Source organism: Lipotes vexillifer, unplaced genomic scaffold, assembly GCF_000442215.2.
Source record: "Lipotes vexillifer unplaced genomic scaffold, Lipotes_vexillifer_v1.1 scaffold965, whole genome shotgun sequence".
Classification (NCBI taxonomy): domain Eukaryota; kingdom Metazoa; phylum Chordata; class Mammalia; order Artiodactyla; family Lipotidae; genus Lipotes; species Lipotes vexillifer.
The window spans coordinates 1,548,928-1,565,872 of NW_006769686.1; the positions used below are offsets into that span (position 1 = coordinate 1,548,928).

Sequence of the window (16,945 nt, forward strand, 5' to 3'; positions counted from 1 at the left end):
CCGGCAGGCGGACTCTCAACCACTGCGCCACCAGGGAAGCCCTGAGTTGTATTCTTGAACACCCTGCTGGTGTCTGAGAATTGCTTGGTGGTGTGTGGGGAAGCCCCCTGCCCTGCACACTGGAATTGGAAACCTGTTTAGGGATAAACTCAAGGTGTTGGCATCGCTGTCTTCCTTCTAAAGACTCTAGAGGAGAATATGTTCCTTGCCTTTTCCATCTTCTGGAGGCTGCCCGCATTCCTTACCATGGCCTCCTTTCATCTTGAAAGCCATCACTCTGACCTCAGCTTCTGACCTCTCCTTCCCTGACTCTGACTCTCCTGCCTCCCTCTTCCATTTATAAGGACACCTGTGATTACATTGGGCCCACCCAGAAAATCCAGAATAATCTCCCATCTCAAGACCTTTACCCTAATCACATCCACAAAGTCTTTTGCCATGTAAGGTAACGTAGTCACAGATTCCAGGGATTAGGATGTGGACATCTTGGTGGGGAGGTATTCTGCCTATCACAATTGCTAAATGGGAATGCAGGCCTAGAATAGCCATATCTTCCAATTCTTTTCAAGATAAGCTAGAAATCTGGATTTTTACATGTTCGTGCAGAAAAGAGTTAACCATAGCAGAACTGAGATTTAGAAAGGCCTGCTCGCAAGGTTGACCCTTGGCTGGCATCTGGGAACTTGGCTCTTAGAGTGCGCCCAGTCAACAGCTAACTGATAAGGATGGTTCATTGTGCCTAGATGGTGTGTGTAAACGATATGATTTATGCTGAACACCTGCTTTTCTTCTAAAGAGTCTGGAATTTTGGTAAGTGCAAAGCAGAGGTGCCTATACGACCAGACCCCACTAAAAACCTTGGGTCCTGAGTCTCTAACGGGCTTTCTTGGGCAGAAACACTGCAGGGAAACGTTGTCCCATTTTCATTTCGGAGGAAGAGTACACTGTGTGAGCCCTTATGGGAGGGAGAGGGCATAGAGTCCTTCAGACTCTGCTTGTGTCTTTTCCCCTTATTATCCAGTTGTGTATTGTTCCTACATCACTGTAATAAACCTTAGCTGTGAGTACAAGTTTATGCTGAGTCCTGTGAGTCTGTCTGGCAAGTCTCCTAACATAGGGGTGGTCTTTGGGGATGCACCAAAGGCAATTCCTGATTTTTTTCATATTCTAAACGCTATGGGGGTTAACACTGTGGGGGAATTTGGCCTCCAGGCTGCTAATTTGAAACTTCTGACCTCTTAGAGTTTCACCTTAATTTTAGTCCCATCTCTGTAGTGAAAAAATTCACCTGACACACACTTGGCAAATCTTTACCACATGCTAAGCGCCATACTAGGAGCTACGGACACGAAAGTGAATAAGACACAATCCTTACCTTCAACAAGGTCGCTATCTAATAAGATGGACATGTACAAGAATAACTGCAGCATGATGTGCTACACACACTAAAATAAATGAATAAAATGCTCTAAGAGTCCAGACAACTGCATACACGGTGCTTTGCTGTGTATGTACACATCCCTCAGTTCATCTGGTCCTCACAATCCGAAGTTATTATCCCAGTTTTACAAAGAAAGAAGCTGAACCTGAAGGGCAAATAGGTTTTGGATTTTGCCTAAGATAGCGCAATCCTCTTAAAATATTCATTCTGCTGGGGTTGGGGTGCACAAGGAAAAAAGAGGGCCAGGGAAGGTCTGCAAGATGCCATGTGTTCTGTAATCACCAAGGCTCCTTGCTCTGTAGGGACCATGACCCCATTTCCCAAAGCAGCCTCATTGTATGCCCTTGCCAGTTTTCTTTTTAATGAATGAGTCTTGTTCTCCCAACCATATGGTTAGTCTACTGGGAAAAGAGACCTTGTCATATTTCACTGTATTCCTTTCCATGCCTTGCCTAAATAAGGTGTCAATTAGCTATTTTGTTGGTAGAAAGTTGCCACTGCTAGTTATTTCACCCTGATGTGTTGTTCTGTCAGGCAGCCCTGGCCCCAGGAAACACTCTGATAGGAGAGGCAGGTGAATCCTTTCTAAGTGACTAGCCTGGGAGACAGGTTTCTTAATGTGACCGATAGGCACATAGGGCACTTCTGATGATTTCCCCAGTGAAGGGAGACAGCTAGAAAATGTAAGGCATGCAGGGGAAAGCAGAAGTAGATTGAAAAGCCCATTCTTGCAAGAAATGGAAATGAAACGTAAAAAGAAGGAAAGGCTTCAGCTGAGACCTCCACCTGAGCTCTGAGGGCGTTGAGATGCAGGTCGCAGATCCTGCCTATGGCTTAGGGACAGAAAAGGGTGGGGAAGTCAAAATCAGCCATGATATCGGAATCTCCATTTCCTTTTTTCCTCTTTGGAGTCAACAAACGTTATGATACCTCACAACAATGCTTTCTGGGGGTGGAATCATTGTCTCCTTTCACCAGTGAAAATGCCAAGGACTCAGTGAGGTTAAGTCACTTGCCCAAGGTCACATAGGGCAGTCAAGATGCGAATCCAGGTACTGAGGGCTTCGGTCCAGAGCTCAGGCGGTTCTGGCAGCAGGAAAACGGGCAGGTGACGATGGCGAGGGCCGGCTAATAGTGACGGCGCTGATGACGGGGCCACTGACCGGTGGGTAGCCTGCGAGCCGCAGGAGATTCCGGGGGTCGGCCCTCGCAGACAGACTGTGGGGCTCGGCTCCGCGGAGCAGCCTAAGGGATCGGCAACCTGGGGCTCAGGCTGTGCAGCTCCTGGTCCTCGGCCGCCCACGGGCGTTGGCGAAGGCCAGCCATCCCGGCCGGGGACCAGCAGGCCGCTTGCGGCTGCAAGGGGTTCCTGGGGGACAGGCCAGAGCAAGGCAGTCGGCCGGAGCCTCCAGGTAGGCGGGTCGGGGAGGGCACCGGCGAAGGCTAGCTACAGCCACTTTGGAAAAACAGTCTCTACAACACCCGCCCTAAGTCAGAACACCTGAGCCACAGGCGCCCCCATGACGCACATGACGCAGGTACAGGCGAGACTCGTCCTGGCACTGCGCCCTGCGTCCCAACAGCGGAGCTCAGGAGCTCTGAGTGTCGGCTCAAAACCCGGAGCGAAGGGTTAAAGCTCCGGTCGCTACTCCTAACCCACGCGGGACAGGTGAGGGACTGGGGCACGCCAGGGGGAGGGGACTCGCCCTGGCCCCACCCCGGCCCCACCCCTCCGGGCCGCCTATCTTTTGGGGGCGTGGCCTATGGGCTGCCCAACTCCTAGTGGGCGGTCGGAGCGCGTGGGCCCGCCCCCCCCACATATAAGAGCGGTGCGGCACTGCAGCTAGCGCAGTTCTCACTGAGACCCGTCACCCGGACTCTACGTGAGACCCACCGCCTGGACTCACCATGGTGAGTGCGGCCCTGCTGGCATCTCGCCCGTCCCTTAATTGCCCCTCTTCTTCGGGGAACCTCCCTCCCGGGATGCTCGGAGCCCTCCATCCGAAGTTCCTGGTCTCGAGGAGTTGTCGGGGGAGTGGGAGTGGGGGTGGGGGTGGGGTGGGTGCATTTCCCCCACCCCACCCCCTCCCGGTGACTTTGGCTGAGCCACGTTGTCCACTTTCAGAGGCTGGGGAAGGGAGTGGAGTGGGGTGGGATTCTTCACGAGCAGAGAGGAGTCCTCCTGGAATCCCCTCCTGCTCCACCAAGCATTTTGTGCCCTAATTCTCCTGAGGGGAGTCACGCGGTCCCGTGCCCAGTCCTTTCCGCAGGCGAGGGAGACCCGCTCGGCTGCCCTCCGCCCCTAGCCTCCCCCTCACTTCCCGGTCCCCGGAACTGACCAAACACGTGCTTGGCGCAAGAAGGTGGAGGGGGTCAGATTACTTGGTGCAGCATCCCCCTTTCTTCCGACTGTGTGTGTATCCCTCCTACCCACAGTCCCCTGTGACTCAGCACCCCTCTTCTGATCCTGGAGGGGTGGCGAGAATGGGGTTCAGCCTAGTCAGGCGAGCCGGATTCTCTCCAACCGGGATCAGGGTGCACGGACGGGCAGAGACAGCTGGCGCTGAGCGAGAGTGCGGCCGGGGCCAGGTTGGGGGGAGGGGAAAGAGGTGTGTGTAGGGGGGTGGTATTTATAGCCCAGGGACCGGGACCGAAATCCAATCCTCGCTTTCCACCGGGATGTAACTGGAAAGAATCTAGAAGGCGGGGGGCGAATGCAGGGCCAGGGTGCAGGATGGCGCTCACCCTGCCCAGGGCAAGGCGGTTACCTCTGGGGCCTCACCGCAGGTTCCGCTTCCTTTTCTGGGTATTTGGAAACCGTCACCCCGCCATTTCGGTGTCGAAAAGGGAGGCTGCGCCGGCCCTGCGTGGCACCACTTTGGCTCTTCAGAGGTTAATTTCACACTGGCAGGGATGAGCCTAGGGCAGCGAGTGCCCCAGTACCCACAACCCGTATTGCCTGCGCCTGCCGTCTTTTGCTCTCTGAAGTCTCGGTGAGGGCTCCGCAGCGGACGAAGGTGGTGAAGACACCCAGGGTGTGGGGGTGGAGGTGACGAGCGCAGCCAGACGGGCTTGAAAGGCGGTGGGGGGAGGGCATCCTGCTGGCCAGCGTGGTCAGTTGACGCCTGGCTGGAAGGCTGAAACACCTCTGCAGCCCGCAAGAATGAAAGGGGGAGAAGGTTATACGAAATTCTAGTTGTTCCATCCTCAAAGAACTAATCAAGCTGGGGACCTCTAGCTATAAATTCATAGCTCTGGAAAACCTTCTGTCCCTCCTCAGGCTCTTGAGAAGCTGATCTGTGGGAGTAGGGATTGGGAACAGCTGAAAAATCGCTTGTCCTTGTCTCAGTTACTGCAGTGTCTGCGTGTCTCATACGCACTTGCCCTCTCCGTCCTCCCTGAGTGTCCTGTGAATGTAGCAGGGTCATGTGGAGCCACAGCTCTTACTTGACAAGGTCCCCATGGAGAAGTAGGCTGAGGGACTGGCCTGCCCTACTGGGTGCCTCCAGTTGGAAAGCCCTATGCAGGGGAGCCTGGGCAGGCTGCCAGCCTCTTTGTCCTCTGCCCAGCCTCAAGCCTCTACTTTTGCCAACTGAGTGATCCTAACTGGTAGGTGATAGGGTGGGAGAGAGGCTCATGAGGTAAGGACTTATGTATGTGGAGCTTATGCCATGTCCCCTCTCTTTATCCTTCAGCGTGAATGCATCTCAGTCCATGTGGGGCAGGCAGGTGTTCAGATGGGCAATGCCTGCTGGGAGCTCTACTGTCTGGAACATGGGATTCAGCCAGATGGGCAGATGCCCAGTGACAAGACCATTGGTGGAGGGGACGACTCCTTCACCACCTTCTTCTGTGAAACCGGCGCTGGAAAGCATGTGCCCCGGGCAGTTTTTGTGGATTTGGAGCCCACCGTAATCGGTGAGAGGAAGAGAGGGTGGAATTGAGGGGATGGAAAGTGACTCTAAGCTTCTTTCTGGAGAAAGGGTGTGTAGACCTGGCTTTCCTGGCCCTAAAAACCCCTTGCCCTGCTGGAAGCTAAAGAAGGCAAGCTGATTGCAGGCTGGCCTGGGCAGCAGGTCTGGGTTTCCCACACACACTGGTATCTCAGGCTGGCAGAAGGATGAGCTCTTCCATACATCTGACCACAGTTACCAGGCTTGGGGAGGGAGGTACGTGCTGAGCACAGCCTTGTGGTTTCTGCCCTAATGATGTGGTTTATGCCCTTCCAGATGAGATCCGAAATGGCCCATACCGACAGCTCTTCCACCCCGAGCAGCTCATCACTGGGAAAGAGGATGCTGCTAACAACTACGCTCGTGGTCACTATACCATTGGCAAGGAAATCATTGACCCTGTACTGGACCGGATCCGCAAGCTGGTGAGAACTTGGGATGGAAGGAAGGGAGCGTTTGAGAAGATGCTAATGGTCAGAAACAGTTTTTCCCAGATCCATTTTTTTTTTTTTTTTTTTTTTTTTTGCGGTATGCGGGCCTCTCACTGTTGTGGCCTCTCCCGTTGTGGAGCACAGGCTCCGGACGCGCAGGCTCAGCGGCCATGGCTCACGGGCCCAGCCGCTCCACGGCATGTGGGATCTTCCCAGACCGGGGCACGAACCCGTATCCTCCGCATCGGCAGGTGGACTCTCAACCACTGTGCCACCAGGGAAGCCTTCCCAGATCCATTTCATGGGGTCATCTCTAATTGTACATGTCCCAGAGCATGCTGCAGCTATGGGATACTCATTAGTCTTTGCCTTGACTCCTGAGAAATTTTAGGCGTTTGTGAAGCCAGAAGATAAGAGTTCCTCAGGCCCTTTCCCTGCCCACATTGCTCTTTACTTTCTTGCCTTTCAGTCTGATCAGTGCACAGGACTTCAGGGCTTCCTGGTGTTCCACAGCTTTGGAGGGGGCACTGGCTCTGGCTTCACCTCACTCCTGATGGAGCGGCTCTCTGTTGACTATGGCAAGAAATCCAAGCTGGAGTTCTCCATCTACCCAGCCCCGCAGGTGTCTACAGCCGTGGTGGAGCCCTATAACTCCATCCTGACCACCCACACCACCCTGGAGCACTCAGACTGTGCCTTCATGGTGGACAACGAAGCCATCTATGACATCTGCCGCCGCAACCTAGACATCGAGCGCCCGACTTACACCAACCTCAACCGCCTCATCAGCCAAATCGTCTCCTCCATCACGGCCTCCCTGCGCTTCGACGGGGCCCTCAACGTGGACCTGACAGAGTTCCAGACCAACCTGGTGCCCTACCCTCGCATCCACTTCCCCCTGGCCACCTATGCGCCAGTCATCTCTGCAGAGAAAGCCTACCACGAGCAGCTGTCGGTGGCAGAGATCACCAATGCCTGCTTCGAGCCTGCCAACCAGATGGTGAAGTGTGATCCCCGTCACGGCAAGTACATGGCCTGCTGCCTGCTGTACCGTGGAGACGTGGTGCCCAAGGATGTCAACGCCGCCATCGCTGCCATCAAGACCAAGCGCAGTATTCAGTTCGTGGACTGGTGCCCCACGGGCTTCAAGGTTGGCATCAACTACCAGCCCCCCACTGTGGTGCCCGGGGGTGATCTGGCCAAGGTGCAGCGTGCCGTGTGCATGCTGAGCAACACGACCGCCATCGCTGAGGCCTGGGCCCGCCTGGACCACAAGTTCGACCTGATGTATGCCAAGAGGGCGTTTGTGCACTGGTACGTGGGCGAGGGCATGGAGGAGGGTGAGTTCTCCGAGGCCCGGGAGGATATGGCTGCCCTGGAGAAGGATTACGAGGAGGTGGGCATCGACTCCTATGAGGATGAGGATGAGGGAGAAGAATAGAACAGCTGCCTGGAGTCCACTCACTATGTTTATTGCAAAATCCTTTCGAAATAAACAGTCTCCTTGCACGGTTTCTTGTCCCCTCTGTGAGTGATTAAGCTTCTGCTGCCTCTTCCCCTTTTGTGCTGCTGCCGCTTCTGCTGCTGCCCTCACTATGTGCTGCTCATGACTTTTTCCCTTCCATGGCTGAAAGTGAGACCTCGAGGCCCAGGAAACATGACCCCATGTATGATCCTAGAGGAGCCCAGGATAGGGGGGAGATGAGGACCAAGTCTTGGACCTGTCTGTCCAGCCATGAGCTGTTAAAGGATCTGAGGCTTCACTTCTGTTCCAAGTAGGAGCTTAAGCCCAGCAGTTTCTGTATTTGAGAGTTAGACGGCTACCCTATTCTTCCCGCTGCTCTGCATTCACTGACTCTGGAAACAAGGCTTGGCCCAGGTACCTCTGTGTGTTATAAGGGCTTGGGAGTGGGGCTGAGCTGGCCCAGAGTTCCTGGGCATGGAGCCTAGTCATAAGCTTGGGGGATGGGAGGGAACAAGGGCGATATCCTAGAGTTGTTCGTGTCACTGCACCTCCTAGCAGCTTTGCAAAGCTTACTGTTGGTCTTGCTGCTTTGCTGGGGCCTAGGGTTGTGCCATTAAAAGTCAGGTCATTTCCCCTGTTTGTGCTTTCTTTCTGGCCTCAGCCTCTGTGCTAGCTGGTGGGAGCCTCCTGCCAGGGCCCTGGGGAAAACTTCAATTTTGCTAATAGGCACCCCGGGACCCACACTGACGTCAGCAGTTGGGGGTGGGCACAGTGCGGGGAAGAAGCTTCAGTCTCAGGAGCAGGAGATGTGAACCCTGCCCTTGCCTCCCCTCCCTGGTGATTCAGGAACACAGTGCCCTTCCCAGGGGAACAGGTTTCAAGCCCAGCAAGGGCAGGGCCCCTGTTTACTCAGCAGAGTAAGCAGGAAGTGGCAGCTGGATACTGCCACACCACACTGGCCTCATTAATCATTAACCATGTGTGAACTAGAACCATCTGGGAGAGATTCTGGGCCAAAATGGCTGCCACCTCCACTCCCCTTGCCCCCAGGCAGAGGCTGGAGACCAGTTATGTAGCTGTCCCAAAGACTTCTCAGGTGTCTCCACCCAGAAGCCCTTGCCTGGAAAACTAGCCGGGCTGCTCTGACTAAGCTACCCAGCCCTGGGAATGAAGAAATGAAAGTACGAGTTGAGGGTGCTCAAGGCGGCCCTGGTCACAGTTCTTCAAACCAGAGCATCTTGAAGTTTCTGAATAAGACAAGCTAGAAGTATTGCCCACCACCAACCAGCCAGATCTAAGGTAGGCACACCTGCCTCCGTACGTGGAATGATGAACTCACGCCATTCTTGACGCTACGCCAGTTCCTCTTCTCTCCAGGCTCTCCCTCGGAAATGGCAACCAGACTTCCGGCCCCCTGCACCTCTTCTCTCACTCCAGGCACAATGAAACTAAGGTCACACCAAGCTACTTTCACTTTATTCTTCTATTCATACATTTTCCTGCTCCCAGATTTGGAGGCAGATCATGATGTAAGCTCAGCAGTCCTGCTCAGAGCCTTTACCAGATTCTATCAGTTCTGCTTTCCCCGTTCCCCACCCTCACCCACCGCTACCCAGTCAGGCCCCCAGTCCAGTTGTTGCTCTTGGGCGTAAGAGAGCAGAATCAGAGACAGAAGAATGAGCTGACTGTCCCCACCCCCCAGCTGCCCCCAACTACAAGAGAGCTGTCCTGGTTAGAAGGGATGGAGATTCCACTAAGGGACGGGAGCTTCTTCCCAAGGCACAGGGGCCACCTTCTCAACATGGCCACTGGTCTGTTCAGATTTGGGTAGTGTGCTGGCTCTGAGCTGGGGGCTGCAGTGCCTCCAACTGACTCAGGAGGAAAGGAATATGAGGGCGCTGCTGGGGGTCCACAGTCATCATTAAGGTCAGCAGATGCCGCAAGGCTGAAGAATGCCTGTAGAAGGAGGGCAGGGTGATGAGGGCAGCCATCTCCTGTGCTACAGCTCCAGCCCCGCAAACGGCTGGGAGGAGTCTGAACTGCTCTTGCTGCCCTCTTCATTGCTCACCTGGGGCTCTGCGGGATGCTTAGTTGGTTCTGCACAGCAAGGGCCACACTGTCACCCTTCTGGAACACCATGTCATAAGGGCCTTCCCCAAACATCATGGCATACAGCACACAGCCTAGGGACTAAGCATAACTTGGTTATTCCTTGGAAGGGGACCAGCGTAGGTGATATCACTCCCCTTAATTCTGTAGTGAAAGGAAATTACAATATGCGGACTTCAGTCATATGACACCACCAGGGCCCAGAGAAACTGCGAGTTAGCTGGAGGCCTCTGCACCCTGTTCTTAGCCACTGCCTTCAGCCCTGACAGTTAGCTGTACTCACCCTGTTCAAAGGGCGGGATTATACCACTTCCTGAGCAACTGAGTACAGTGTCAGTGACAGTTTCCAGGAAGAGAGTCGAGGGGGGATGAGGACATACGTGGTTCCTGGGGCCCCATGCGCTAGAAACCAAAGACCTGTTCTACTCCACAGTAGGTACAGAGCAGCACTCCTCCCCACCCAGACTCCCACCCACATCCTCCTCACCCAGACATCAGTCCGCTCATCGATGACACAGTGGCTCTGCACGGAAAAGAGCTCCGGGGCCCGGTAGGAGATGGTGCACCGCTGGGCTGCCCAGTCCTGGAACAGTGGCCCCAGAGCTCAAAAGTGGGGCACAGGTCATGGTCATGTGACCAAATTGGGGCATGCACCAGAAGGGGTTGAGAATGGGGAACAGGTGGGCAAAGGAACCTAGAGACTCTTACCTGGAGGGTCAGAGCCTGGCGGGAGCCCTCCACGTGGATGCACGCTTGACTCATGGAACCCAAGTCCATTAGAACTGGCTGCCCCTCATCTCCAAGTAAGATATTGGTGGGTTTCAGGTCCCTGCAGGAAAGTGGAAATGAACCATGAGCGTCCTTGGACAAGAAGGCTGGAATCCTGGGGTGGGGGTGGGGGGCAAAAGAATCATGGGGGCTGTTCCTTGGGAGGAGAGCAGAGACCTCTCATTTCTCTTGATGAGGCTCTTCCCGTCTGCCCAGCAGGTACACAGGAGCCTCCCACTGACCTGTGGGCATAACCCTTGGCATGAATCGCCTCAAGGGCTCTGCAGATACTCAGCAGCAGCCGAAGGATTTGCTCTTCAGTCAAGAAGTTGCCTTTGTCCTTCAGCTGTTCTATCTCGTCCCATAGCGTACCTCTCTGCAAAACAAGTTTCCCCACAGTTGATGTTTTTTAGCCTCCGCTCCTTGAGCCTGAGTCCTTCCCCATGACAAAGCCTATCAACCATCTCACCACACACCCCACAGCCCCATCTGGGTCCCTTAAACCCCAAATCTGAAGTAGTCAGACCAGAACATGGTCTCTGCTTCCCAACATGCTTGACTGCTCACACAGCCCTTGGCAGGTGGCTCTGTTGCAACCCCCTCCATAGCCAGGAGACTTTCTGACCTTGAAGAAGGGTAGCAGCAGCCAGGCCTCATGTTTAGTGCCTCGCTCCTTCAAACAATAAGCCACAAGGCGAAGGATGTTGGGGTGACGGAAGAGGCGATGCATGTCTGCTTCTCGTTGCGCCTCCTCCCGGTCCTGCTGCTCATGACACAGGATTCGCTTCAGGGCGTAGAACTGTCCATCATGTAACCCCTCCACTAGGTCCACATAGCTGAACCCACTGTGGGCCAAAGGGGTCAGTGAAGGACGATGGTCATCTCCCACACTGCTTGGACCCAGAGGAATTCCCTGGGGAGAAGGGTGGGGCGGGGTGGTGTCTTTCCCATTTAGTAGCAACCCTCCCAAGGTGTGACTCTAAAAAGAAGTCTGAAGATTATTACACTTTGAGCTCAAGACCAGGGACAGAGTCACCTTTTAGGTGCTATGATCTTTTTTTTTTTTTGCGGTACGTGGGCCTCTCACTGTTGTGGCCTCTCCCGTTGAGGAGCACAGGCTCCGGACGCACAGGCTCAGCGGCCATGGCTCACGGGCCTAGCCGCTCCGTGGCACGTGGGATCTTCCCGGACCGGGGCACGAACCCGTGTCCCCTGCATTGGCAGGCGGACTCTCAACCACTGCGCCACCAAGGAAGCCCCTAGGTGCTATGATCTTAATGCAGGGCTCTGCACATGACAGATGCTCCATAAATGTTAAATAAATAATAGTCAACATTTATCAAGTGCTATGAACCAGGCCGTAGGGGAGACATTTGATACGCAGTATCTGGTTTAGTCCTCACAGCCCTGCAAGTAAAGCATAATTAGCTCCAAAAGGCAGATGAAACTATGGCTTATCAAGGCCATACATGGTGAATCTAGGAAGCCTGGCTCCACAATTCACTTTCTTGACCACCACGTAGCTGGGCTCTGTCAGGTGAATCACAGGCTAGGCATAAGACTTTTGTGCCCCTATCATGTGCAGACTGCTGTCCTTCAAACACCGTAACCCTAGGGACTAGTTAAATGATTTCGGAACACTCACCCCTCCCCCAGTTTCTGGATGAAGAGGTAGCGCTTATTGTCAATGATGACAGTTCCCCGAGAACAGACACAAAGAGCGTGGCCCATAGTGTCTCAGTCATCCTCCTCAAGGACGGTCTGGGGCTGCCAAAGGGTTCGTCCAGGTTGAGGGGTCTCTTTCAGGCAAGTCGCTGGGGGTCCGGCGGATCATGCTGGAAGGAAAAGAACGGCACAATCCAGAAGACCCCTAAAGTGGCAACGTGGAGCGCTCAGGGCCAGATCTCGGAACCTAGAGAAAACGGGCCCTGGCAACGCCGGCTCCAGGAAGGCTGGGGTCAGGTGTCTAAAAGCCTCAGGCCCCGCGGCGACTCCCAGGCCACTTCCTCCAACCCCCGCCCACCTTTAGGCGGCTCCCACTCCCACGCCCGTTGGGCCGCAAAGGCAGGTCATGGGGGTTTCCGGGGGGGAGGTGCGAGGCCCGGACCCACCACTTGCAGAGCCCACCCCAGTCTCGGCGCGCAGAGCCCAGGGCGGGCCAGCCTGGACTCCCCACTCACCTGGCTTCGGCTGGAGGGAAGCGCCAGGGACCGGAAACAGAGGTTACGTCATCAGCCCGCGCCTGTGTAGCGGTCCGTAGTATCCTAGCAACCTCTGGGCACCCAGACGATGTTGGGGCGTGGATCTGAGAGGCCCGGTGCTGCCTAGGCCTGGGGGAGGACGGGTCCCAGGACCCGAGTGAGGGTTCCACACCTGGCCTTCAGTAGGGGTCAAGACGCAGGCACCTATGCCAAAGGGGAGCAAAGCCGGGCTCGGCCCGAGGCCCGCCAGGACCTCCATCTCCCAATGCCAGAGGTAGGGGGCGTCATACCTCCCGCGCACTGGGTAGCCAGATACGGTCCAGTCCGAGGTGGATGCTGAGAGGGGCGGGTGCTGGCGGCCTGGACCCCTGGAGCTCTGATCAGTACAACCTTGAGGGCTCTGGCCTGTATCCCATTACCATAGTCTCAGTGGTTAAGAGCTCAGGCTCTTGAACCAGTCTAGGGTCTGAATCCTGTCTTAATAGCCTATTAGCTGTGTGACCTGGACAAGTTACTTAACCTCTGAGAGGCTCACTTTCCGTCACTGTAAAATAGGTATAATAGTACCTAAGGTTAAGTGCATGAACTGTGAGGCCAGACTGCCTTGTTTAAATCCCAGCTCTACTAAACTAGTTGTGTGACATTGAACAGGTTACTTAATATTTGTATCCTTCAATCTCCTCATCAGTAAAATGGAAATGATAATCATCTGCCTCATAGAGTTGTCTGAAGATTAAATGAGAGGTAAAGTGCTTAGCACAGTATTTGACACATAGCCCTCAGCAGTGTCAATAAGCAGAAATTAATAAAAATAACAATATTATCCTGGTCCTCACATCCCAGGCTTGGGACTATGAAGGCAGGTGTAATGGAAATTCACAAATTCCCAAGCCTTGGAACCAAGCAATTGTCCTCGATGTCTCTTGCCTAAGCAGGCAGGGATAAATTGGAAAGGGTGCACATCCAAAGAAAATAGGATGGCCTAGATGGTCTCTTTTTTTTTTTTTTTTTTTTTTTGGCGTACACGGGCCTCTCACTGCCGTGGCCTCTCCCGTTGCAGAGCACAGGCCCCGGACGCGCAGGCTCAGCGGCCATGGCTCACGGACCCAGCCGCTCCACGGCATGTGGGATCCTCCCGGACTGGGGCACGAACCCATATCCCCTGCATTGGCAGGCGGACTCTCAACCACTGCACCACCAGGAAAGCCCTAGATGGTCTCTTTTGTTGAAGCAGCAAAGGACTCTCCAGGAAAAAGATCCCTCTTGTAATCTGGTCCCCCCCTCACCCCCTTTCCTCTGGTTTCCCTTGGTTCTGAACCTGTTTCTGACATTCATCTAGATTTAACCTGCTATGTGCCAGGCCCTGTGATAGAAGCAGAGGATTCAGGATAGATAAGACTCTCCCCACCCTCAGGGGGCTCAGTGTAGTAGAGCACTGCTTCTCAATCTTTATTTATTTGGCTGCTCTGGTCTTAGTTGCGGCACGCGGGCTCCTAATTGTGGCATGTGGGCTCTTAGTTGTGGCATGTGGGATCTAGTGCATTGGGAGCACAGAGTCTTACCCACTGGACCACCAGGGAAATCCCTGCTTCTCAATCTTGAGTTTGCTTAGGAGCACCTGGAAAACTTGTCAAACTACAAAATCTGATTCTATAGGTTTGAGGTAGGATCTGAGACTCTGCATTTCTAATAAGCTCCCAGGTGATGCTGGTGAAGCTGGCTCATGAACTGCACTTTGAGTAGCAAGATGCAGAGGATTTTTGCAAACTAGCAGAATAGCGGGTAGCTGCAGGCTGTAGACAAAGTCCAGACTAACTCGCCTGGCAACTTGAGGTGGTCTCCACCCACTTGCTCGCTGAGGTTCCCTCCCAGGAATCCGCCACGTGACGGTGGGACCACGGTCTCTGACTAGAAGAGCCCCGAAAGCGCCATGGCTCCCCAGAAGCTGCTCTGCCTTCCCTCCCTGCTGCTGCCACTCTTGACGCTGCTGCTGCCCCAGGTAGGATGAGAGTATCGAACCACCCGGCTGGGTGTGGGGAGACGGGATCAGATCTGGCGGAGGAGAGAACGAAAGTGAAAACAACAGAATACTGGGAAGGGCTAGTTCCATGTCCTCTGCTTTTGGCAGACGCTGACCCCCGACTCCAGACCACTGCTGAGCACCGTCTCTCCCCTTGCAGGCAGACACTCGGTCGTTTGTAGTGGATCGGGATCATGACAGATTCCTCCTGGACGGGGCCCCGTTCCGCTACGTGTCTGGCAGCCTGCACTACTTTCGGGTACCACGGGTGCTTTGGGCAGACCGGCTTTTCAAGATGCGAATGAGTGGCCTCAACGCCGTACAGTTGTAAGAAGTGCTCCCGAGAGCCATGGAAGGGTGGGATTTACTCTTCCTACCACCCCCTTAAGAAGGGGATCAGGACAGGAAGACTGGCTGCGTATGAGAGGGGTTCTAGCTCCAGGGCCTCCCAGCCAAGGGTGGGAAAGGGTGGGCCAGGACCTCCTTCCAACAGCTTCCTGGAGACTCCCTGCAAGGCCTGAGCCCATAGGCCTCCGCAGCATCTCCCTGCCTTGGGCCCTTGTTAACCTCTTCCTTTCTCAGTTATGTGCCCTGGAACTACCATGAGCCAGAGCCTGGGGTCTATAACTTTAATGCCAGCCGTGACCTCTTTGCATTTCTGAAAGAGGCAACTTTAGCAAACCTGTTGGTCATACTGAGACCAGGACCTTACATCTGTGCAGAGTGGGAGATGGTGAGTTAGTGGGAGAATGGATAGAAGCAAAGCCTCCCAAGTGCAGTTCCCAGACTACTCGCATCTGCCCCCACTCTAGGGTCACTTCCATCACTATACTCAACTTCCTCCCTTCTTACCTCCCCTACTCCACTCCCAGACAACAAAGCCCAGTCACTTTTCTTTTTTTTTTGGCTGCCTTGGGGCTTCGTTGCTGCACGGGCTTTCTCTAGTTGCAGTGAGCAGGGCTACTTTTCTTTGTGGTGTGTGGGCTTCTCATTGCAATGGCTTCTCTTGTTGTGGAGCACGGGCTCTAGGTGCGCAGGCTTCAGTGGTTGTGGCATGCGGGTTCAGTAGTTGTGGTGCACGGGCTTAGTTGCTCTGCAGCATGTGGGATCTTCCCAGACCAGGGCTCAAGCCCATGTCACCTGCATTGGCAGGCGGATTCTTAACCACTGTGCCACCAGGGAAGTCCCCCACTCACTTCTCTGTTGTCTTTATGTTTGTCTCAGGGGGGTCTCCCAGCCTGGTTGCTTCAAAAACCTAAAATTCATCTGAGAACTTCAGATCCAGGTGAGTTGAGAAAAAAAGAATTGACACAGAAAAAAGCAAAAGACAACAACAAAATGGGTCATTTGAGTGCCCAAAACAGAGATCATTGATTCAAATTTTTACTGTTTTCATCATGCCCAGCAGAATGCTAGGAACTGGGGGATGAGACAGACCCAGTCTGGAAGAAACATTAATTAAAAAAACCCCAAACTTATAAGATTATTTAAAAATACTACACAAGAAAATAGACAAGGAGTTGAGATAGTGAATAACAGGGCCTCTTTTAGGTAGGAAGGCCAGAAAAGGCTTTCCTGAGAAGACGCCATTTCAGTTACTCTAGGGAAGGGAAAACACCGGTCATACGAAGAGTGAGGTGAGAACGACCAGGTAGAGGGAATGATGTTTTTTTTTTAATTAATTAATTCATTTATTTTTGGCCGCGCCTCAGGGCTTGTAGGATCTTAGTTCCCAGACCAGGGATTGAATGGCCCTCGGCAATGAAAGTGCGAAGTCCTAACCACTGGACCGCCAGGGAGTTCCCGGATACGGTATCTTTTAAGGCCCAGAGATAGGAAAGATCATGGCATGGTTGAGGCCAGCATGGCTGGAGCACAGTGGGTAAGGGAGAGTAGTATGACAAGAAATTGTAGATAGATAGGGACTGTTAATGCACGATCTTACAGGCCACTGTTAAGGGGTTTGCATTTTATTATAAGCACAGTAGAAAGTCATTGAAAGAGTTTAACCAGAATTATCTGATTTGTTTTTAGATTACATTAGCCTGGATGTGGAAAATGGATTGAGGGGAGCAAGGGTAGAGGTGGAGAAACTTAACTGGGAGACTATGATTGTAGCTGAGGAGAGAGATGATGGCTCCTGGACTGTGATAGTGATGGAAATAGAAAGAAGAGAGCAGAACTGAGCTATAGGTTGGAGATAAAAGTCACCAGGACTCTACTGACAGATTTTGATGAGAGGGGGAGGGTGGGGGCAGTGTGGGTAAGATCAGGAAAGAAAGGAATCAAGTTTCTGGCCAGTCAAGATGGTGGTGCCACTTATTGACTTAGGGAAGATAGAGAAGACAAGGGGTGGCAAAAGAACAACTTTTGGGGAAGAAACAATGGTTCTGTTCTGGTCATGTTAAATTTTTATCACTCAAGGGAGGATATTAAGTAAGCAATAGGATGTGTGAATATGGAGCTTAGGAGTAGGTCTGAGCTAGAGGTATAAATTTGGGAGTCATTGGTGTAAGGATGGCATTTAAATCCATGCGTACTGAAACATCACCTAGGG

General features: G+C 53.5%; 3 protein-coding genes across 6 annotated transcripts in view; 2 read left to right on the forward strand and 1 right to left on the reverse strand.

Annotated features, from left to right (window-relative positions):
• The first annotated feature begins 3,297 nt into the window (after nucleotides 1–3,297).
• Nucleotides 3,298–7,339, forward strand: LOC103072784 (tubulin alpha-4A chain). Of its 3 annotated transcripts, none has more exons than XM_007445815.1 (4): nucleotides 3,298–3,352; nucleotides 5,137–5,359; nucleotides 5,671–5,819; nucleotides 6,295–7,339. In XM_007445815.1, exons 1-4 carry the CDS (start codon nucleotides 3,350–3,352, stop codon nucleotides 7,264–7,266), a joined length of 1,347 nt encoding a protein of 448 aa, XP_007445877.1. In that variant the 5' UTR covers nucleotides 3,298–3,349; the 3' UTR covers nucleotides 7,267–7,339. The 3 variants fall into 3 exon arrangements, with proteins under 3 accessions (XP_007445877.1, XP_007445875.1, XP_007445876.1); XM_007445813.1 differs by lacking the exon at nucleotides 3,298–3,352 and adding an exon at nucleotides 3,926–4,030 and having other exon boundaries at nucleotides 6,295–7,266; XM_007445814.1 differs by lacking the exon at nucleotides 3,298–3,352 and having other exon boundaries at nucleotides 5,113–5,359; nucleotides 6,295–7,266.
• A 1,405-nt stretch (nucleotides 7,340–8,744) lies between these two features.
• STK16 (serine/threonine kinase 16) lies at nucleotides 8,745–12,400 on the reverse strand. Its single transcript, XM_007445816.1, has 8 exons — nucleotides 12,348–12,400; nucleotides 11,813–12,002; nucleotides 10,793–11,012; nucleotides 10,410–10,543; nucleotides 10,108–10,228; nucleotides 9,887–9,982; nucleotides 9,359–9,480; nucleotides 8,745–9,246 (listed from the first exon to the last, which is right to left on the reverse strand). Exons 2-8 carry the CDS (start codon nucleotides 11,896–11,898, stop codon nucleotides 9,108–9,110), a joined length of 918 nt encoding a protein of 305 aa, XP_007445878.1. The 5' UTR covers nucleotides 11,899–12,002; nucleotides 12,348–12,400; the 3' UTR covers nucleotides 8,745–9,107.
• Nucleotides 12,401–12,472: 72 nt separating this feature from the next.
• Nucleotides 12,473–16,945, forward strand: part of GLB1L (galactosidase beta 1 like) — a 10,924-nt gene continuing 6,451 nt past the window's right edge. Inside the window, exons 1-5 of one of the 2 annotated variants that reach the window (XM_007445817.1) lie at nucleotides 12,473–12,642; nucleotides 14,241–14,367; nucleotides 14,549–14,715; nucleotides 14,971–15,121; nucleotides 15,613–15,673. In XM_007445817.1, coding sequence (XP_007445879.1) covers nucleotides 14,299–14,367; nucleotides 14,549–14,715; nucleotides 14,971–15,121; nucleotides 15,613–15,673 — 448 coding nt within the window. In that variant the 5' untranslated portion in view covers nucleotides 12,473–12,642; nucleotides 14,241–14,298. Of the gene's footprint in view, nucleotides 12,643–14,240; nucleotides 14,368–14,548; nucleotides 14,716–14,970; nucleotides 15,122–15,612; nucleotides 15,674–16,945 lie in introns of those variants that run through there. The other variant, XM_007445818.1, reaches the window with a different exon arrangement.